At 40.0% G+C, this 23,908-nt stretch overlaps 1 protein-coding gene across 3 annotated transcripts in view; it reads right to left on the minus strand.

Annotated features, from left to right (window-relative positions):
* LOC139166007 (proto-oncogene Mas-like) overlaps positions 1-23,908 on the minus strand; it is a 34,222-nt gene that overhangs the window by 4,282 nt on the left and 6,032 nt on the right. The window contains exons 2-3 of one of the 3 annotated variants that reach the window (XM_070749265.1): positions 16,039-16,174; positions 2,680-2,836 (exon numbers count right to left, since the gene is read on the minus strand). The exons of 1 other annotated variant lie outside the window; for it this stretch is intronic. In XM_070749265.1, the coding sequence (XP_070605366.1) occupies positions 2,680-2,836; positions 16,039-16,156 (275 nt within the window). In that variant the 5' untranslated portion in view covers positions 16,157-16,174. Of the gene's footprint in view, positions 1-2,679; positions 2,837-3,993; positions 4,080-16,038; positions 16,175-23,908 lie in introns of all 3 variants that reach the window. One more of the 3 variants, XM_070749266.1, reaches the window with a different exon arrangement.

A 23,908-nucleotide genomic window follows, 5' to 3' on the forward strand; every position in this document is an offset into this window, starting at 1 on the left:
TCTGTGAACTGACCTAACGTTATAGATCCCCTGATTACGACATCACACATACGAACAACTAATCTCACTATTAATGTGGGCAACCTCCTACCCACACCCACACCCACTGTTCCCAGCAACAAGTTGCTGTACTGGGTTTTCAAATGCTGTGCAGAAGCCGGCTGCCATTTCTCCCCTTTGCGAAGGAAGAGGCTCGGGGAGCCCTGCCCACCATCCCCGCAGTCTCCTGGCTGGGAGGAGGCCGAGACAGACAGAGAGAGCTAGGCTCTGCCATATGAGGGGATGTTTTAAAATTATTAGATTTGTCATGAATTGTTTTATTGTGTTGTGAGCTGCCCGGAGTCTATAGAGAGGGGCGGCATACAAATCTAATAAGTAAGTAAGTAAGTAAGTAAGTAAGTAAGTAAGTAAGTAAGTAAGTAAGTAAGTAAGTAAGTGAAGAAGGAAGGAAGGCACGGGGCTGTGGGGACCTGCCGGTCATCCGATCCCAGCCCAGAGCCGTGTCTGGCAGGATTCAAGAGAGGGAGGAAGGGAGGAAGGTCAACAGCATACTCAGAGATTTCCCCCACCCTTAAAGCCCCGGCTGACAATGGGCGGGTCTCCCATGGGTGGCTGGCAGGCTGTTGACCTTCCTCCCTTCGTCCCTCTCTCGAATCCTGCTGGACAAGGCTCTAGGCCGGGATCGGATGACCAACCAGTCCTTGCAGCCCCATGCCTGCCTTCCTCCCTGCCTTCGTTGTCCCCTCCTATGGCAGAGTCTCTCTCTTTGCCTCTCTCTGATGCCAGTTCTCAGCAGCACTCCCACGCTTTAGTTCGCTTTAGAAGCTGATCAGCAAGAGCTGGAGCAGCGGAAGTGCTGGGGCCTGTAAGAGAGAGAGTGAGAGAGAAAGAGAAAGAAAGAAAGAAAGAAAGAGGGAGATAGAGAAAGAAAGAGAGGGAAGAAGAGAGAGAGAGGGGGAAGGAGAGAGAGAGGGGGAAGGAGGGAGAGAGAAAGAGAGAAAAGAGAGGAAGGAAAAGAGAAAGAGAGAAAGAAAGAGGGGGAGAGAGAGAAAGGGAGGGAGGAAGAGAGAGAGCAAAATCTAGTTTGAAACTAGCTCAACTATTTAAGTATTTTGATACTTAGCAAAATTGTCATCTGATTATCTACTATCCAGACTTTTTGTGGATTAATTTACAAGGTCGTTTATGTAACCAAAACCAAATTGGTCATGTTTAATGTTTCTATGGAGGATAATGACAAATTCCCTTCCAATTTTATTGTAAATGCATTGTACAGATGTCATATTTTCAGTTTTTTAAAAAAATCAGCAACTTATTTCTCTACAAATGTTAAAAAGTACAGTGGTACCTCTACTTAAGAACTTAATTCGTTCCGTGACCAGGTTTTTAAATAGAAACGTTCTTAAATAGAAACATTCTTAAGTAGAAGCAATTTTTCCCATAGGAATCAATGTAAAAGCAAATAATGCATGCAAACCCATTAGGAAATAAATAAAAGCTCGGAATTTGGGTGGGAGGGGGAGGAGGAGGAGGAAGAGGAGGAGGACAGTCGCTGCCGAAGGAACAAGGTGTGGGGAATCAAAAAAATCCAAAATCAATAAATGCTCTGTCTTACACATTGACAAAAAGAGTCAGAACACAAAATACAAACTTGGAGGACACGACCTTATAGATGACCCACACTCTATCAAGGACCTTGGAGTACTCATATCTAATGATCTACGTGCCAGAGCCTACGTTAACAACATTGCCAAAAAGGCACTAAGAATTATTAATCTAATCTTGTGTAGCTTGTTCTTTGGCAATATTAATATACTAACCAGAGTATCCAAAACATTTGCTAGACCAATTCTTGAATACAAGAATTCACCTGTCTGGAAACTGCACTGCATATCAGATATCAATACAATCGAGAGAATCAAAAAATAGTTCACAAGAGGAGTTCTCCACTCCTCTGCTCGCAACAGAATACCTTATTCCAGACTTGCAATTTTGCATTTAGCTAGCCTAGAACTTTGACACCTTCGATCTGACCCAAATGTAGTTCATAAAATCATGTTGTAAACCACCCTGAGTTTAAGGAGAAGGGCGGCATAAAAATTGAATAAATAAAATAAAATAAAATAAAATAAATAAATAAATAAATAAATAAATAAATTGACCACAATGTGCTACCTGTCAATGATTTTCCAGCTTCAAACGCAACAATACAAGAGCACACAATCGATTCAAACAATGTGAATTGCTCCAACTTCACTGCAGAAAATACGAGTTCAGGCACTACGACTTCAGAAAATACGACTTCAGTGATCGATACCTGAAATGCACTACCTGATTCAGTGGTTTCTTCTCCAAACCCCCAAATCTTTAACCTTAGACTCTCTATAGTCAGCCTCACCCCATTTCTAAGAAGTCTGTAAGGGGTCTGCATAAGCGCACCATTGTGCCTACCATCCCAGTCTTAATGTCCTATCCTCATTGACTCTCTTGAGATGTCTCTGGACATTCATCCAACATGGGCCGGGCAACCATAAGGCAACCTCCATGCATCACAAAGGATCCCCACTGCAGCAGCAACAGTATGTAGATCAGGGAAGGAAATTTCTCTTTGGAATGTTATGAAACAATTGGAAGGCTGCAGTCTTGAAAAGAAAATATTTTGTACTATATTATACTTACTCGTGAAATGCATCCCCAAGGTAGGGAATTACTTCCAGATAGCTATGATTGTTAGACGCACCCCTACGTAAGGGGCTCACGTCCACAGAGCTATGATTGTCGTGTTTAATCTCAAATAACGTTCTGTTCACACAGATAAAATTGTCATGGAGATATCCTTTAGAGAAGAAACAATTATAGCAAGTCATGATTATGATCAATAACACCAGGCAGCAAAAATACTATTGTGTTTTAGACATTTTAAGTTTCTGTGGTTTTGTTTGTGGGTCTTCGTAATGATCAATAATCAGATCAATAATCATTCTTTATGGGGTTCTCTAAACCAGTGTTTCCCAACCTTGGCGACTTGAAGATATCTGGACTTCAACTGGGAGTTGAAGTCCAGATATCTTCAAGTTGCCAAAATGGGGAAACACTGCTCTAAACTATCTGCCCTAGAAGGATTTAACCTTCTGAGAGGATTTATTAGGTTAAATCCTTCTAGGGCAGATAGTTTAGAGCAGTGTTTCCCAATCTTGGCAACTTGAAGATATCTGGACTTCAACTGGGAGTTGAAGTCCAGATATCTTCAAGTTGCCAAGGTTGGGAAACACTGCTCTAAACTATCTGCCCTAGAAGGATTTAACCTAATAAATCATTCAAAATATACTTTAAAAGTACAAATTTTGAAAAAGAAACTTTTCTTCCCACCTTTCCTTCATTTTCAGAAATATATCTGTGCCTCCAATCACATATTTTTTTCTTAAAACTTTCTTGAGGAGCATAGAGGTTGACCTCAACCCTTGTGCCTCTCCAAAGAACAATTCTGAGATGATGTTGCATAGAGGAAATCATAGAACGTATGAATACTAACACAGGTGTGTTAATATTATTACATTCTCCATAAGACTCTCCATGATTGACCTCTCCAGGTTCCTAAGAGGCCAGTAAGGGGCGTAAATAAGTGCACTGGTGTGCCTTTCGTCCCCTGTCCAATTATCTTTCCTTTCTTTCACCTATCTTATATATTCTCTTCCTTTCATATATCCTCTCTTTTAAGTTCACTTTCACCCTCTTTTATATTATCACATGTCTATTTTTCTTCCTATGTATTTGTGTATTGGACAAATGAATAAATGAAAATGAAATGAAATAAATGCACCCATTGGATGTTTTCAAAATGCCAACATCCCTCCAATCCCAGGAAATAGAGGACTACAGGAATTCATGTACTGGTGCTAGAGTTTAAATTTTGGAAGAAACTTATGAATATTGTGAACATTTGGGATTTTCTTCAACAGAAAGGGAGGAGGATTTAATTAATGCTGCTCCTACCTTTAGTTAAATTAAGTAGAAACTCCATTGTGGAAAATGTGCATATAACACTTCAATTGTGTGGTGAAGGAGGACAATCCAGGACTCTGCAATTAAAGGAGAAATACAACTATTTTTTTAAAAAGGAAACTTTTCTGTTCTTATTGTCAAAGTGACTTAAAGGAATTGTGTTCTTGAGGAATTCAAAGTATTCTTGAGGAATTCAAAGTGATGAGTTCTGTAGGTCAGAACATCCACACAAAACAGGTATAAACATTCTTAGCTTTCAATCAAGTCATCAAAGTTTATTTACTATCTAAGACCAAACACAATCAGGAACAATTCACTGTTCTACGTTTTTTTAAATTGCAGAAATAAAATGTGCCATTTCTTAATGAATTTCACATGCTGAATTCAAATATAATAATGAAATTTGTTAAGTGGCTCTAGTTTTCATGCAATGGACATTTTACATTTTCCAACTACAGGTAATAGGCAAATAATACACCACAATGTAATATGTATATATACACCCATATATTTTTATTAAAATTAAGTCAATTATATTTGCAACAGTGAATACATGAAAGAAAAACTAAATTAGTAAACAAGTTTAAAATGTTCGAAAGTTTAAATTTCTCATTAATCTTGTCTTCAGTTGGTGAAACGATTTACAAATCGATGAAAGAGAAATGAAAGGAATAGTAGAAAACATACATAAAATTAAGAATACAAGAGTTGGAGAGATGACAAGGAAATTTTTACATAAATGGTACTATACACCTGCACAACTTTCACACTTCCAGAGGAAAGGGAAAGGTAATTGTTGGCATGGTTGCCAAAAGAAAGGAATCTTTATGCATATGTTCTGGGAGTGTGTCGAAGTTCAGAAATTTTGGAAGAAAGTGCAGAATGAAATAAATAAAATGTTAAATATTAAGTGGATAATTACAAAAGAAATAGCGATATTAGTTAAACAAAGAGAATTAAGAGACTTCAAAGAAATAAAAACTGCAGCATTGGAAAGCGCTCAAGGGGTAGTGGTATTGGGTTGGAAAGAGTCTAAAAAATGGACATTACAGAATTGGTACTGGTACATGGTGGATCACATTCATTTTGAAATCATGGAAATAAGATTAAACAATTTTGATGAAAACAAATTGGAGAAGCTGATGGTACAATGGAATAAGGTGAAAGATTATATGTTGAGTAGAATTTGTGACGAAAATGTAAAAAATAAACTCCAATCACTCTTTGATAGTAAACAAATGCAAATTAGAGCTAAGGAAATAAAAGAACATAAACTAGTAAATATTTGAACCCCCTAATTGGTGGTGGTGGGTATTGTCAGTTGGGTGATGGGCACATGCACTGTGCACTGTTTTATGTTATATACAAATGTGCAAAACCAATCAAAATATTATTTTAAAAAAGTTTGTGTTCCTTTTGCTTCTCTTGACTTTTCTTTTGTACACAAGGAAAGGATTGTCTCTTACAATTGTCCAATATATAGTCTTCAAACATTGATGGGCTCCATTTACCTCGATTTTGTTTACTCATAGCGGCAATGCCTTGATGGAAGTGCTCCCTATACTTGTCGCTCATTTCTCCATAATTTATAAATAAATAATAAATGATAACAACAGAGCTGGAAGGGACCTTGGAGGTCTTCTAGTCCAACCCCCTGCTTAGGAAGCCTACACAACCCTACACATTTGATGGAAAGAAATTCAGATGAGAGTGTATAAATTGAATTTTAAAAATTGTATGAAAGTATTTTAAAAGTTAGCAGCTAACTATTAATAGCAAGAGTGGAACCTGATAAGATATTTAAAGAGTCTACCTGCTTGGTGAGTTTGCCATTGTTCACAATGATTGATGTCTTGTCATTGATCAGCAAGATTAATATCAGCAACATATTTCAAACCAGAAGCCTAAACGTAAATACTAATACTTAATGGTTGTTTAGTTTGTGGCTCTTCCTCCTGACTCCCAAAATCATTCTCTCATACTATAATATAGAAGTTAATCAGGAATCACATTTAATATTTGTAATTGTGTTAAAATGTATGTATTTATTTAAACATGTAGAAGAGAGCAGGAATAGGAATAAACATAAACATATGAAGAAAATGCAGATAAATTGGGACAATAAGAAAGGGATGAGAGGCACACTGGTGTACTTATGCACATCTCCTTTAGGAATGGTATGAGGTCCATGGTAGACAGTTTAAAGTTCAAGCTGTGAGGGTTAGAGGCTGTAACAACAAAGTTGAGTAGAGCATTCCAGGCATTGACCACTCTGTTGCTGAACTTGTATTTTCTGCAATTGTCCTTGGAACGGTTTACTTTGAGTTTCTATCGACAGTTTGCTCGTGTATTATTTTGGTTGAAGCTGAAGAAGTAAGTGACAGGTAAGATGTTGTAGCAGATTATTTTGTGTACTATGCTTGGATCGGACTGCAAGCGGCACATTTCCATATTGTCCAAGCTCAAAATTTCAAGCCTGGCGGCATAAGGGATTCTATTGTGAGTAGAGGAGTAGAGTACTCTTCTCATGAAATACCTCTGGTAATCCGCTGAATATCCGATACAATGTGGATTCCTGATAGATGAGCTGTATTCAAGAATTTGTCTGGCAAAGATTTTGTGTGCCCTAGTTAGCAATTTAATGTTACTGGAGAAGAAGCTTTGCAAGATTAGGTTAACACTTATTTATCTATCTATCTATCTATCTATCTATCTATCTATCTATCTATCTATCTATCTATCTATCTATCTATCTATTGGATTTGTATGCCGCCCCTCTCCGTAGACTCGGGGCAGCTTAATGCCTTTTGGAAATGTTGTTATAGTGAGCTCTGGGGAGTAGATTGTTCCTAGGTCCTTGGCATAGTGAGGGTCATCTACAAGATTTTTTTCACCTAACTTTTGTTTGGTGTTCTGATTTTTTTTTTTTTTTTTGCCAATGTGTAGGACAGAGTATTTATTATTTGAGATTTGGAGTTGCCAATCACATGACCATTCAGACACATAGTCACTTTGTAGGGCAGCAGCATTGCCAGTGGTGTTAAATAATTTTACATCATCAGCTGCTTTTAATATGACCACAAAGGTCATTTAGGTAAAGCAGAAAGAGTGTGGGTCCTAAAACGCTGATTTGGAATTGATTTGATAAGACTTCCCTATTTTGACTAATTGTTGCCTGTTGGCCAGAAACATGGTATCCACTTGTACAGGGATCCAGAGATGCTGTAGTGAGGAAGACACCCCAAGATATGCATTTTTCCTATATACCTTAAGAGTATTTTAGTAAGAATTCCACATATCTCAAGTGCCTTTATAACGCTAAATCTTTAAATGTTACTAAAGTTTCTAATCAGCAGTTCCACATTGTAAAGGATCATAACTGCATAGTTTGCACTTTTCTGTACTTCCTCTTTTTCCTTATCTGTCCTTTGAGCAACTTGCTTATGGAAACATACATGCATCGGGAATTGGGAAGTGAAACTTTTGAATGCTATAAAATACATATAACTATCCTGAATCACAAACCACATATAAGCTGCATTTATCCTTACCTTGTTTTTATTCCACCATTTTATCATATTTTCTGCTGATTTAATTTTTTACTTCCCCCTTTTTGTATACACATGAACATGTGAACCATATCATTGGTCCATGCAATAATATGCTTGTTCATTCTATTTTTCAGAAAAGGTATAAGAATGTAACTAAAAGTGTTTATGGTTGTTCAGATTTCTTTGTCTTACTTTTGAACCTTGCATGTAATAAACCTGAGTTACTCAATCTCTTTGTGGTCTCCATTCCCTTGACTGGCAACTGGTTTTTGTTGCAACTTAGTTTCAACAGTAATTTGTTGTGCATCACTGAATCAAAGGCTTTACAGAAATCTATGTAAATTGAATCTATTGCTTTACCCTGGTCAAGATGTGTGGTCCAAATGTTTCCACAGTGTTGGAGTTGCAGATTACAGGACTAATTTTTCCTAAAACCAAACCTCTTGTTAGATAGCAGGTTGTATGCCTCTAAGTGGAGGGTAATGGATTGGTTTATAATTGATTCCATAACTTTACAGATGACGCAACACAGTGAGATTGGTCTGTAATTTTCTACTAGACTGGGGTTTCCCTTTTTAGGATAGGTATAACTGTGGCTAATGACCAAAGGTCAGACAGGGAGCTGGTTAAGAAGAATACATCATAGATTGTGCATAGAGGTTCAGCTAGGGCAATGGCAAGCTTTTTCAAAAAGTAGGCACATAATATATCAGGTCAATAGATAGAGAAAGATAGCTTTGGGTTATGTAGTGCAATTGCAACATTATCCAATATGTAGTAAATTGCTACAATTTGTGATGTAAATCCAATATGTAGTAAATTGCTACAATTTGTGATGGTATGACTATGGAATGGGGGCAAAATCCATTGCTTTGGACAAAGAACTGAACTGAAGAACATATTGAAGAGGTTGGCCTTAACAGCTTCATTGTTACAGTCTTTCCCTTTAGACTCTTTTATATGGATGATATAGCTGTGCTGTTTGAGGGTTGGATAGGTCAGTAAACTTCACCATTGTGTCATCCATTTAGCTTGTAGTTAGGGAGTATCTTGTAGTGCTACAATAAGTCTGAGTGGGGTTTTGCGTATCTTGGAAAGTCCATAAAATCTCACCAGGAAGTCTAAATTCTATTTCATTAACAGTTTATAAGCCTGCTAGCAAATTTGCAAATCTTACAAGACTGAAAACCATCCAGTTTGAAAAAGTAGCAGCAGATGCTTCATCTCAGGTTTAAGCAGATACAGTATAAGTATTAAGGGAAAACTCTGTAGATCCTCATTTTAATCAGCATTGGTGAAATTATGTAAATTATAAATGTAAGTAAGATCTTAATTGCATTCCTATGACTTGTTTGTTTGTTGAATTGTTTATTTTGTGATATTTATATGCCATCAAACTCCAGCAGGACTCTGGATGGGTCATAGATAATAGATAATAATAATAGAATTTTTATTGGCCAAGTGTGATTGGACACACAAGGAATTTGTCTTGGTGCATATGCTCTCAGCGTACATAAAATAAAATATACATTTGTCAAGAATCATGTGGTACAACACTTAATTAATGTCATAGGGGTCAAATAAGCAATGAAGAAGCAATATTAATAAAAATCTTAGGATATATGAAACAAGTTACAGTCATACAGTCAACATGGGAGGAAATGGGTGAAAGGAATGATGAGAAAAACTAGTAGAATAGAAGTGCAGATTTAGTAGAAAGTCTGACAGTGTTGAGGGAATTATTTGTTTAGTAGAGTGATGGCGTTCGGAAAAAAACTGATCTTGTGTCTAGTTGTCTTGGTGTGCAGTGCTCTGTAGCGACGTTTTGAGGGTAGGAGTTGAAACAATTTGTGTCTAGGATGTGAGGGGTCAGTAAATATTTTCCCTGCCCTTTTTGACTCGTGCAGTATACAGGTCCTCAATGGAAGGCAGGTTGGCAGAAATTGTTTTAGTAATATAGTAATATAGTAATATAGTAATATAGTAATATAGTAATATAGTAATATAGTAATATAGTAATATAGTAATATAGTAATATAGTAATATAGTAATATAGTAATATAGTAATATAGTAATATAGTAATATAGTAATATAGTAATATAGTAATATAGTAATATAGTAATATAGTAATATAGTAATATAGTAATATAGTAATATAGTAATATAGTAATATAGTAATATAGTAATATAGTAATATAGTAATATAGTAATATAGTAATATAGTAATATAGTAATATAGTAATATAGTAATATACAGTAGAACCCCAACTTACGAGACTAATTGGTTCCGGAAGGAGGCTCGTAAGTCGGAACGCTCGTATGACGAAACATTGTTTCCCATAGGAAACAATGTAAAGTAGGACTTCCGGTTTCGCTGAGGATCGCAGCGGAGTCTCTTGGCAGGGCTCAGCCTCGAGACCCCTTCAACCCTCCCAGAGGTCGCCCCAGCGCGATCGGATCGAGTCCGGATGGCTCGATCCTAGAAAATGGGATTCCCCTCTGCCCGGGGAGCCATCGCCGAGGCTCCAGGACAGAGGGTTCATCCTGCAGCTCTGGTGCAGGGAGCACCGGTCCTCTTCCAAGAGGACACGGCCATTGCGATCCCACCTAACCAGTGGGAAGCAAGAAACATCAAGAGAGTAAAAAGCAGAGAAACTGAACAACCCTAATCGAAAAAGGAATATTGCCAAAGAAGCTACAATTAAGGTAAAAAAAATTTCTATGTTCCATGCTAAACAAGAAGTTTCAAAAACAAGAAATTTGAATCGGAGTTCAAACGAAGGCGAAAGAGAAAGTTGTTAAAACAACATTGTATCCAGGCGCGAGTTAACAGCCGGAACTTATTCTAACCACTTTCACTTGTTTTGAACAGTTAAATTTTTGCTAACAAGGAGATCTAGAAGATTTTAGAATGAGACATTAAAGGATTTATTATTTACAAAATGACATTACTTGGTTGAAAAAACTTTTTTCCTCTTTTGAAACATTTTTGAAACATTTGGTTACGGAAAATTGAAAAATGAAGTCCGGGCTGGGATTTTTCTAGAGGAAGGACCAGACTGCTCACTATTTACCTACAAATTCTGAATAAATATATATAAAGAAAAAAAAAACTCTTTTCCTACATTTGAGAACTTTAAAATTTGGATTGTTTAATCGACGTTTTTTCCTTGGATTATTCTGTTGGACTATTTCCATTGGATTTCGTTTGGATTAATAGCGGTTTGTGGATTAACAGCATTTTCGTTGGATTTACTGCGGAGAGATTTCTTCCTGGGCTGTGAGAGACGGACCGACTTCATTTTAACTTCGTTAAATTAAACTGCATTTGCTTGGAAAAAGTTTTATAAATTTTCTAAAGACTATATCTTTCTTCAAAAAACGGAATACCTTTGCAGTACCCATTAAGGTGTTTCTGACAACAAATTAGATCTTCAATCAATTGTTTTTTTTTTGCGTTTTCCCTTTGATAATTTTAATTTTTGAATTTCAATTCTATATTACATTACATTACAATTGGTTCTGTTTATGCATTGCTAAATTTTCTTTTGGTCTTTGGTCCCCTGTTCCTCCTAATTGAATAATAGTTTTTGATTCTGATTGCCCCCTTTCTTCACATGTTTTTACCCTCCTTCTCACTTTGCTGATCTTTCCTCCTTATCTTTGCAGCTGTGCTAAACTAACCTTTTCCCCTTTTTCCCCTTTTCTTCTTCACATTTTCTTGATATAAACTTTGACTAGAGTAATAAGAATTAATAAGTTGAGCATTAATTAGATATATTTTAAATTTCAAGTGTATTTGAAATTTAGTCTTTTATTTGAATTAGAACTTTTATTGCTATTAATTAATTGCTATTAATTTAGTATAACTGTTACTGTGGGTTTGGAATTTACAGAATCTCTTTACATACTGCTAACATAAAATAATACTAAATTTAAATTTGAAAATGTCAAGTTCTTCCACCCATACCAAAACAATCAAGAAGCAAACAACTGTTATTTCTTCCCCGCAAAGTTCACCACATCCATCTCCCGCACAGCAGACTTTATCTACAACTATGTTCACCAAGGAAAAGGACAGGGAGAAACAACCATCTCTGGCTTCAATCCAAGAGACATTAACAACATTAAATGACTTTATGCTAAAATCTCAGCAAGATGCAACACAACAGAGAGATGAAATTAAAGCAGAGATGGCGGAAATGAAAGTTGACACAGGTGAAATGAAAGACCAGATGAAGGAGATTAAGCAAGCCTTGCAAGACAATGAAGTACGAATGAAGGCAGTGGAAGAAAAGGCGGAAAAGGTGGAGAAAAGAATTGGTCACTTGGAGGACAATGCTGCTTCACGTTACAGAGGGTATGATGAATCAATTACACATCTGGAAATGCAACGTGCGTCATATGGACTTCGATTTCAAAACGTAATAGAAGAAAAAGATGAAGATTTAAAGGCCATCATGGCTCACATTATTGGGAAAATCCTCCAGATGGACTCAGATGACATAAAAACAGAAATCGATGAAGTCTTCAGAATTTCTAACAGCTATATTTGCCGTTTTAATCTTCCACGCGAGATTCACATCAAATTTGTAAGGAAAAGTATGAGAGATGATATATTGCATTGGTCAAGAGCGGGACAACTACAACACCAAGGCAGAGAAATAAAAATATTAAAACAAATTCCAAGACGTGTTCGAGAGACTAGAAGAGACTATCATTTCTTGACCAAACTTCTGATTAAAGAAAACATAACTTTCCGTTGGCTCATTCCACAAGGTCTATCATTGACATGGAAATCAACGAGATATAAATTGGAGAATCTAGACCAAGCAAGAGACTTTTATGAAAACAGTGGAATATGCGAAATGGAACAGATAACAAAAGAACTGGAAGCAATGCAGGCCGAAGCCATGGGGGCACTTGCTCAAGTGGAGGACCAGGACCAAGGGGCCAGAAGAAAGCAACCTCAACGCGAAACCAAGAAATACAACAAATGACTACATTGAGAGATTTAAAAATCTTTTCAGTAAATGTCAATGGACTTAATGAACCAAAAAAAAGAAAACAAATGTTTTCCAAAATTAAGAATCAAAAAGCTCAAATTGTGATACTCCAAGAAGTACATATAAAAAACAGTAATCGGAATTTATTGTTAAATAATAAAATTGGAAAAATGTATGCTGCATTAGCAGACCAAAGGAAAAGAGGAGTGGCAATGTATGTTGAGAGTTCTATAAATTCCAAACAACTATATAGTGATGATGAAGGCAGAATTTTGATTGTCCAGATTGATATTGAACCCAAATCGCTTGCTATTGTTTCTATATATGCCCCAAATGATGACCAAATTGCATTTTATGAAAAATTACATCAAAAAAATTTAGAATTAAATTTGGAAAATATGTTAATTATTGGAGATTTTAATGCCATAACAAATAGACAATTAGATCATTCGGGGGTGAAGAAAAGTTGTAAAAAGAAAAAAAAGAATTTATTGCCCTCAACTTTTCAAAAAATGAAAGCAGAATTGCTATTGAATGATATATGGAGGGAAAGGCATCCCCACAGCAGGCAATATACTTTTTACTCAAACCCCCACAAAATTTGGACTAGAATAGATATGGTGTGGGCTCCCAAAACAACAGCAGAGTACATACAAGACGTAGAAATAGATGTTAATACTTGGGCAGACCATAATCCAGTTATAGTCTATATGAGAAATATTAAAAAACATCGTAATTGGCAAATGAATAGAAATATTTTGAAAGAGAAAGAATATAAAGAATGGATTGAAAAGGAATTAAAAATATTTTTCGAAATTAATAAAAATACAGACACCACCCCTCAGAACTTGTGGGATGCAACTAAAGCATACATAAGAGGATTAACAATATCCTATACTGCAAAATATAATAAAGAAAGAAAAAGAAAATATGAACAATTAATAAATGAATTAAAACAACTAGAGTTTCTATCACAACAAAATGTGAAAAATAAAGACTTGGGGAAAAAAATAAATTAAGTTAAACACAAAATTAGATTACAAGAACAAAATCAGATATTGGAAAAAATAAAGAAAGCTAAGCAACAATATTTCGAACATGCCAATAAATCAGGCAGATGGTTAGCATATAAACTGAGAAAACAGAGACAATCTAAATTAATTAGAAAATTAGAAGATAAAGATGGAATAATGAAATATGACCCAGAGGGAAAAGCAAATATAGTTCAAAACTTTTTTAAAGAATTGTATAAAGATGATAATATTGAAGAAGAAGCCGTATTTAAATACCTAGAGAGTGCAGAGTTACCACAAATAACAGAAGAGCAACAAGAAAAGATGGAGAGTCCAATAACAATGGAAGAACTCCTTATAGTTATTAAAAAGCAGAAAAACAACAAAGCCACGGGACCGGACGCTATCCTGGCAGAGTGGTATAAAATAGAAAATGAAGTATTAAGAAATAATATGCTCCAAATTTTTAATGAATGTAGAGTAGATGGTAAAATTCCTAAATCATGGTCGGAATCCTTGATAACTTTAATTCACAAACCAGATACACCAAAAGAAAAAATTAAAAACTATAGACCAATATCTTTATTGAATGTAGACTATAAAATTTTTATAGCAATATATGCAGATAGATTGAAAAATGTGATAAATAGCAAAATTCACTCAGACCAAAATGGTTTCCTTCCAGGTAGACAAATTAAAAATAATCTTAGAACAATTATTAATGTATTAGAGTATTATGAGCAACATTCAGACAAAATACTATCTTTAATGTTCTTAGACGCTCAAAAAGCCTTTGATAACGTGAATTGGACATTTATAAAGATGCAATTAAATAAAATGAGATTCGGCCCCAAATTTGTTAACTTAATAGATGCTATTTATTCAGAACAAACGACAAAAATTATATTAAACAATGAACAATTAGAAGCGTTTAAAATAAATAAAGGAGTGCGGCAAGGATGTCCCATATCACCTCTTCTTTTCATTATGACTTTAGAAGCACTCTTAATAAAAATAAGATTAGATCCAAAGATAAAAGGTTTAACAGTTAGAAAAGAGATATACAAAGTCCAGGCCTTTGCAGATGACTTGACTTTTATAATGGAAGATCCGTTAGTCACAGCACCAAGATTAATCCAAACAATAGAACAATATGGCAAGGTGGCAGGTTTGAAAATAAATAAAAATAAAACAAAAATTATAACTAAAAACATGAGTAAAATACAAGAAAGCAATTTAGAATGTATTACTGGAATGCAAATAGTTAAAAAAGTAAAATATTTGGGAATATGGCTAACAGCCAAAACAATAACATTAAAAAATGATAATTATATAAAATTAATTAATGAAATTAAAAAGGATCTAGAAATATGGAACAATTTAAAAATATCGTTTTTGGGAAGAATTGCTACGATCAAGATGAATATTTTACCTAAGGTATTATTTTTATTTCAAGTGATCCCAATCAATCCAGGGGCTAACTTTTTTAAAAACTTAACAAATGTGGTTAAAAAATTTTTATGGCAAGGGAAAAAGGCAAGAATTAAGATAAATATGTTAGAAGACATAAAAGAGAGGGGGGGTTTTGCGCTCCCAAATTGGAAACTATATTATCAGGCAGCCGCTTTAACATGGATTAAAAATTTGATAACTTTAGAGGACATGAGAACATCAATATTAGAAGGACATGACCTCATGCTTGGCTGGCATGCATTTGTGTGGTACGATAAAGATAAAAACCATTCTTACTTTAAAAGACACACGCTGAGAAAATATTTATTTGATGTCTGGAAAGATATAAAGAAAAACCACTTTTTAACAATTCCAGATTGGGTTACCCCCTTGGACGCAATAATACATCCAAATTCCATTAATGATACAAGAAATATAAGATATAAAGATTTGCTAGACAATCAAATGAAATTAAAATCTAGAATTAAACTACAAGATGAAGGGATACGAATTGATTGGTGGCATTACGCACAGATTAGATCCAGATATCAGAAAGATAGTACACTCTACATATTTAACAAAAGTAAAAACCTGTTAAGTGAGTTAATCACTAAAAACCACAACAGAGTAATTGGAAAAATATATAAATACTTGATTACCCACAAGAATATTGAATTAACATTAAAAGATAGTATGATACATTGGTGTAGAAACATAGGTAAAGAAATTGATTTAGATACATGGGAGAAAGTTTGGATGTGTAACTGGAGAATGACAAAATCAGTTTCTTTGAAAGAGAACCAAATTAAAATGTTTTATAGGTGGCATCTCCCACCAAGTAGATTAGCAAAAATGTTCAGGGTGTGGAGGAATGGGAAGCTCAAACGCCGGTGGCTTCAGCTTCCCATTCCTCCATGCACTTTGCCCTGAATGCCTCCTGGCCGCCTGGCAGAGCGCTCGCAGCCAGCGGGCGGTGGAGGCGGAGGGGGACAAAAGGCAGGCCAACGGCCGGCTCCTGCCTCTCCGGAGCCGCGGACCGAGCGGATTGATCTTCTGCCGGCCATGGGCGAAGGGCAGTGAAGCCGGTGACTGTAGCAGCTGGTGCAAGAGGCTTCCCCGCCCTTCGCCCATGGCCGGCAGAAGATCGCTCTACTCGGTCCGCGGCTCCATGTGGGCTCCGTTCCCCCACTTACCAGCCCAGCAGGCAGCTGGCCGGCGGTCTCTGTCACGGAGCCCAGCCATATGGGCTCCACTCTCCTCCCCGCCGGGTCTCCGTTGCGGAGCCCAGCCACGTGGGCTCCGTTCCATCCCCCACTGGCCCAGCAGGCTGGCCGGTGGTCCCTGTCACGGAGCACAGCCATGTGGGCTCCGCTCTGTTCCCTGCCGGCCCGATTGAGGGGCCAGCGGTCTCCGCCACAGAGCCCGGCCCCATGGGCTCCATTACATCTTCCGCTGCCAGCCAGGCCATGCTGGCGGCAGTGCAACAAAGAGAGGCATTCACCTTCCTCCTGCCCGCAGCCAACTGACTGTGGGCTCCTTTCTGAGCTCGGAGAGCTTCCTGGCTTTCGTTCTTGTTGCATTCGCGAGCTTTCATGCCCAGGAAGCTCTCCGACAGGCGCTTAGCTCCTCCCATCCTTTGAGAAGCCGAAAGTTCTGCCCTTTGTTCACCAGCCTCCATGTTTTTCTTTCGGCTTCGGGCTGGACAGGAGGGGCTAAGCAGCCGGAGATGTTGCCAGCCCAGCAGCTTTTTACATTGATTCCTCCGGCTGCTTAGCTCCTCCCATTCATCCAGAAGCCCTTTGTTCACCAGCCTCCACGCTTTTCTTTCGGCTTCGGGCTGGACAGGAGAAGCTAAGCAGCCGGAGACGTTGCCAGCCCAGAAGCAGGAGGCGCAGGATCGGGCCGGCGTCAGGCGCAGAGCGAGGCAGCAGGTCTGCATCCTGGGCGGGCGGGCGGGCGGGCGGCGGGCAAGTAGGCAAGGCCGAGCGGTCCCGGCTCAGGCTCTGGCTAGACCTCCAGCGAGGACGAGGCGGGCAGCGGCTGGGCGCAGCAGCGATGGTGTGTCCGACTCGGGGCTGGCGGTGCCCAACGCAGCGGGGAACATCAGCGCGGGAGGCAGAAGAGGACCGGGCAAAGTGAGCAGAACCACAACTGTCGCCGCTATGCCCGGCTCGGCTTCCCTGGCCGCTGCAGGCACCACACGCCATGATCTTCCGGGCCAGCGAGGTTCAGCGGCTCCAGCCCCGGCCCCTTTCAGCCGAGCCTCCTGTGCCAGGCGGCTGCCTTCCGTCGCTGAGCCTCGCCGGCCTGGAAGATCGCAGTGCACGTTGCCTGTGGCGGCCAGGGAAGCCAAGCTGGGCGTGGCGGCGACAGCCGTGGTTCTCCTCACTTCGCCCGGTCCTCTCCTGCCTCCTGTGCTGATGTTCCCCGCTGCGTCGGGCGCCGCCAGCCCTAAGTTGGACGCACCCTCGCCACCGCGCCCAGCTGCTGCCCGCCCCGTCCTTGCTGGAGGTATAGCCGGAGCCTGAGCCGGGCCCGCTCGGCCATGCCTCCTCACCCACCACCCGCCTGCCCGCCCAGGATGCAGACCTGCTGCCTCGCCCCACGCCCACCACCGGCCCGATCCTGCGCCTCCTGCTTTCCCCCCCAGCCAAAAATACAAAGGCGGTCTGCCGCTGCCTGCGGAGCAATGGGAAGCTGAAGCCGCCGGCGGTTTCAGACTCCCTTTGCTCCAGGCTGCTCCGCCCTGCTTGTCATGCGGCGGCAGACCGTCTTTGTGTTTTTCGCTGGGGGGGGAGCAGGAGGACCTTCCTGACTCCCTCCCCCAGCGCCGGATCTCCTGCCCTCCCTCCCAGACAAAAACCCAAAGCGGCCTCCCGAACCCGAACGTTTTCCATCTTACAAACCTGCCGCCGCCGCCGAGAAGCCCCGCCGCCCAGCTGTCACCTTTTAAAACAGCCGGGGGGCTTCCCAGCAGCCTCCCGAAGCCAAACGCCAAACCCAAACATCCGGGTTCGGCTTCGGGAGGCTGCTGTGAAGCCCCCCCGGCTGTTTTAAAAGGTGACAGCTGGGCTGCGGGGCTTCCCAGCAGCCTCCCGAACGCCAAACCCGGAAGTTCGGGTTTGGTGTTCGTAAGACGAAAAAAGTTCGTAAGAAGAGGCAACAATTTTCTGAACCCCGGGTTCATATCTCGGGTTGTTCGTAAGATGAGGGGTTCGTATCTTGAGGTACCACTATATTGCCATTTCCTTAGTAATTATCCATCGTATATTTAGCATCCTATTAATATCCTCTTGCACTTTTTCCCATAAATTCTGCACTACCGGGCATTCCCAAAACATATGCATGACAACTCGATTGCTAAAGTCATATTTTTTACAGTCAAGTTTGGAGCGATTAATATTAAGTTTGAATCTGTTGCGTGCTCTTGTGTTGTTGCAGTTGAAGCTGAAGTAGTCATTGACAGGCAGGGCGTTGCAGCATATGATCTTGTGGGCAATACTTAAATCATGTTTGAGGTGTCGTAGTTCTAAGCTTTCTAGATCCAGGATTGTTAGTCTGTTTTCGTAGGGTATTCTGTTTCGAGAGGAGGAGGGAAGGGCTCTTCTGGTGAAGTATCTTTGGACGTTTTCGAGGGTGTTGATGTCCGAGATGTGGTATGGGTTCCAGACAGATGAGCTGTATTCAAGGATAGGTCTGGCAAAAGTTTTGTAGGCTCTGGTGAGTAGTGTGAGATTGCCGGAGCGGGAGCTACGTAGGATCAGGTTAACAACTCCAGAAGCCTTTTTGGCGATATTGTTGCAATGGGTTCATTCTTACCACAATAATAACATTTAATGACAGCTCCATGTACATTCCTTTCATTTCTGCTAACATCTCCATCATGACCTCCTTCCTGAAACTTCCGTTGTTTATCACAATCAATTAACTTTGCTGTTAAAAAGTCCAAAGTTATTTCAGAATCAGGAACACTCTATATACTGAGCACAAATTGCTGCCAGCTTTTATCAAGTGATGACAATAAAATGTAAACTTTGTGTTTTTCAGATAAAGTTAGTCCTGGAAACTCCAAGTCAGCAAATAAAGTCTTGAATTTGTTCATATGAACATGAACACATTCCTTCGGCTGCAGCTTTAAATTAAACAACTGTTTTGTCAAAATGACCTTGGCACCAGCTGTCTCCCTTTGGAATAACTCTTTAAATCTTTCTCAAACCTGACTTACCTTATCTTCAGGCCTTATGTCTGCCAACTAGGAATCTTCCACACATAAACTCAACCTGGATAAGACGGAGTGGCTGTGGGTTTTGCCTCCCAAGGACAATCCCATCTGTCTGTCCATTACCCTGTGGGGGGGGGAATCACTAACCCCCTCAGAGAGGGTCTGCAACTTGGGTGTCCTCCACAGCTCACATTAGAGAAACATCTTTCAGCTGTGGCGAGGGGGGCGTTTGCCCAGGTTCACCTGGTGCACCAGTTGCAGCCCTATTTGGACCGGGAGTCACTGCTCACAGTCCCTCATGCCCTCATCACCTCGAGGCTCGACTACTGTAACGCTCTCTACATGGGGCTACCTTTGAAAAGTGTTCGGAAACTTCAGATCGTGCAGAATGCAGCTGCAAGAGCAATCATGGGCTTTCCCAAATATGCCCATGTTACACCAACACTCCACAGTCTGCATTGGTTGCCGATCAGTTTCTGGTCACAATTCAAAGTGTTGGTTATGACCTATAAAGCCCTTCATGGCACCGGACCAGAATATCTCCGGGACCGCCTTCTGCCGCATGAATCCCAGCGACCAGTTAGGTCCCACAGAGTTGGCCTTCTCCGGGTCCCGTCAACTAAACAATGTTGCTTGGCGGGACCCAGGGGAAGAGCCTTCTCTGTGGCGGCCCGACCCTTTGGAACCAACTCCCCCCAGATATCAGAGTTGCCCCCATCCTCCTAGCCTTTCGTAAGCTCCTTAAAACCCACCTCTGTTGTCGGGCATGGGGGAATTGACACTTTCCCTCCCCCTAGGCTTATAAAATTTATGCATGGTATGCTAGTATGTATGATTGGTTTCTAAATTGGGGTTTTAAATTAATTTAAATATTAGATTTGTTTACATTGTATTATTATTGCTGTGAGCTGCCCCGAGTCTGCGGAGAGGGGCGGCATACAAATCTGATTAATAAATAAATAAGTAAATAAATAAAGTGATACAGTCCAGCCTCCACTGAATTAAATCATCATCATCTAGTGGTGTAACTATAATGTCCCAGAGGCCTTCCCTTACTAACAGACTCTGCCTTTTCACATTCCAAGAATGGTAATTACCTTCATTTAGATTTGCAAATAGCATACTGACTGTTGAGAAAACCATGCAGCAAACTCTAACAGCCCCTTTCTACAAATAAACAGTTCATTTTAAATAATGTCTTTGTAGTACACCCAGTTTGTTTCAGAAGCTGGGCTTCTTGCCAAAACTTCTTCCTTCTGTCTTCACTGCTACCAGCTCTGGCCAACAATCCTGGTTTCTGCCAGCCTGGTTTTCTTCTCAGTCTTTCCCCAATTCCCCAACACTCAAGCACAGGACCTTCAGTCTGGACTATCACTGGTCTAGTCTGAGCTTAATCTGGGCTTAATCTTGGCTAGTCGGAGCCCATACAAAAACAGTAAAAATAGCAATTAGGATTAAAACCCAGACAAGATGGAGTGGCTGTGGGTCTTGCCTCCCAAGGACAATTCCATCTGTCCGTCCATTACTCTGGGGGGGGGGGGGGAAACTACTGACCCCCTCAGAGAGGGTTCGCAACTTGGGCGTCCTCCTCGATCCACAGCTGACATTGGAACATCATCTTTCGGCTGTGGTGAGGAGGGCGTTTGCCCAGGTTCGCCTGGTGCACCAGTTGCGGCCCTATTTGGACAGGGAGTCATTGCTCACAGTCACTCATGCCCTCATCACCTCGAGGTTCGATTATTGCAACACTCTCTACATGGGGTTACCTCTGAAAAGTGTTCGGAAACTTCAGATCGTGCAGAACGCAGCCGCGAGAGCCATCATGGGGCTTCCAAGATTCGCCCACGTTTCTTCAACACTCTGTGGCTTGCATTGGCTGCCAATCAGTTTCCGGTCACAATTCAAAGTGTTGGTTATGACCTTTAAAGCCCTACATGGCAATGGACCAGATTACCTCCGGAACCGCCTGCTACCGCACGAATCCCAGTGACTGATAAGGTCCCACAGGGTTGGCCTTCTCCGGGTCCCATCGACTAAACAATGTCATTTGGTGGGCCCCAGGGGAAGAGCCTTCTCTGTGGCGGTCCCGGCCCTCTGGAACCAACTCCCCCCGGAGATTAGAACTGCCCCCACCCTCCCTGTCTCTCGTAAACTGCTCAAGACTCATTTACACTGCCAGGCATGGGGGAGTTGAGATAGCTCTTCCCCCTAGGCCATTACAAGTTATGCATGGTATGTTTGTGTGTATGTTTGGTTTTATAATAGGGGTTTTTAGTTGTTTTTTATTATTGAATTGTACATTTTGTGTTTATTATTGTTGTTAGCCGCCCCGAGTCTGTGGCATACAAATCCAATAAATTATTATTATTATTATTATTATTATTATTATTATTATTATTATTAAAATACATAAATAACCCCCCAAATCATTCATACACTCAATCATTCCTAATCCTAGGCCTGCTGGAAAAAGCCAGATTTTAATAGCTTTCCAGAAGTCTAATAGGATGTGTTGGAGTAACGTTTTGCAGAAGCTAGCCCACCCAGATAGGCAAAGCAGCTAACCAGCCTGCCTCAGACCAGGATATCAGGAACCTTTATCTTGAAGATAATTGAAATCATGTAATGTAGAGTTTCTTACAAAAAATATTTACTTCTTTCCTAGCAAACCTACACTAGTTACTAGTAGTTGCTATGTAAGTACTCACAATTCTCTTCAGCCACCACAGACCACACTAATCTACAAACCACTCTAAAACATACTAAGCCACAATACCTTCAAGCCAAGCTACAAGCTACAAACCACATCTATGCAAAGGTGCATTATGTAAATATACTTTTGTCAGCCAATCAGATTACAGATTGTGTCTGTAAATTGAGAACTATCTGAAGGTTCCAAGTTACACCAGTGAAAAACATGACTCCCTATTAAGCTTATGAATATATTACTCAAAGGGCCCTTATGAGACTAAATAATGTGTCTTGAACCTAGTGCAAAATAAAGCAAAATCAAAGATTTGATTGTTTGAAAGGAACGCTCTTTATTTACTGTATATCCCTAATTATTACATAAGGATTACATAAGGATTGCAAATACAATGCATATCATGATTATTGTGATGTTTTTGCAGTTGTCTCAACATTATTTATTTATTTATTTATTTATTGTTAGAGTTCAAGTGGCAGTTCAATCTTCTCTTAAAAATGTCCAGAGAGTTGGAGTTCACAACATCCGCTGGTAGGTTGTTCCATTGGTTGATCGCTCTGACCGTCAGGAAGTTCCTCTTTATCTCCATGTTGAATCTCTCCTTGGTCAGCTTCCAGCCATTGTTCCTCGTCCGGCCCTCTGGTGCCCTGAAGAACAACAGCTGGAAACTGACCAAGGAGAGATTCAACATGGAGATAAGGAGGAACTTCCTGATGGTTAGAGCGATCAACCAATGGAACAACCTACCAGCGGATGTTGTGAACTCCAACACTCTGGACATTTTTAAGAGAAGATTGAACTGCCACTTGGACTGGTGTACTATAGGGTTCCTGCTTGGGCAGGGGGTTGAACTTGATGGCCTTCATGGTCCCTTTCAACTCTAACAATAAATAAATAAATAAACAAATAAATAAATAAATAAACAAACAAACAAACAAACAAATAATAAATAAATAAATAAATAAATAAATAAATAGATGGATGGATGGATGGATAGATGGATAGATAAATAAATAAATAAATAAATAAATAAATAAATAATGTTAAGACAACTGCAAAAACATCACAATAGTCATGATATGCATTGTATTTGCAATCCTTATGTAATCCTTATGTAATCCTTAGGGATATACAGTAAATAAAGAGCGTTCCTTTCAAACAATCAAATCTTTGATTTTGCTTTATAATTAGTGTTGGGCGAACCGAACCTGCAAAATTCGGGCTCTTGCCGAACTTTGCAGTGTTCAGCATGCCGAACCCGAACCTTTTAAAAAGTTTGGGTAAATTTTGGGTTCGGGTTTGGGTTCGGCCAAACACCGCAAAATGCCACCCCCCGGGAGGAGAGTGGGGAATCCCATCGTGGGATTTCCCTTCTCCATTTGCTTGACGTCATGGTGATTACTTCCTGGCCGGGCCAAAAAGCCCCCCCTCCGGGATCCCTTCATGGGATTTCCCAACTCCTTTTGCTTGTAGCACCGCTGCAGCATCCTTTTCTGTAAAAATAAAAGAAAGCAAAAGGAGGTGGGGAATTCCCCACCTCCTTGTTTATTTTTATAGAAAAGGATGCCGCAGCGGCTTGCTGCAGGCAAAAGTTTGGGTTCTGGTTCGGGTTTGGCGAACTCACCCGAACTTCACGGCAAAGTTCGCCCAACACTATTTATAATAAGGCTAACAGAGTTCTAGGCTGCATAAACAGAGGGATAGAATCAAGATCAGATGAAGTGTTAATACCACTTTATAATGCTTTGGTAAGGCCACACTTGGAATACTGCTTTCAGTTTTGGTTGCCATGATGTAAAAAAAAACATGTGGAGACTCAAGAAAGAGTGCAGAGAAGAGCAACAAAGATGATTCGGTTCCTGGAATCGGATATTTCTAGTCCGATGAAAAGAAGGACTAAGGGCAGGGGTGGCTGCTGCCTGGATGGCAGGGAACGCATTGGTGTAGTGAAAAT

Source organism: Erythrolamprus reginae, chromosome 3 (genome assembly GCF_031021105.1).
Source record: "Erythrolamprus reginae isolate rEryReg1 chromosome 3, rEryReg1.hap1, whole genome shotgun sequence".
NCBI lineage: Eukaryota > Metazoa > Chordata > Lepidosauria > Squamata > Dipsadidae > Erythrolamprus > Erythrolamprus reginae.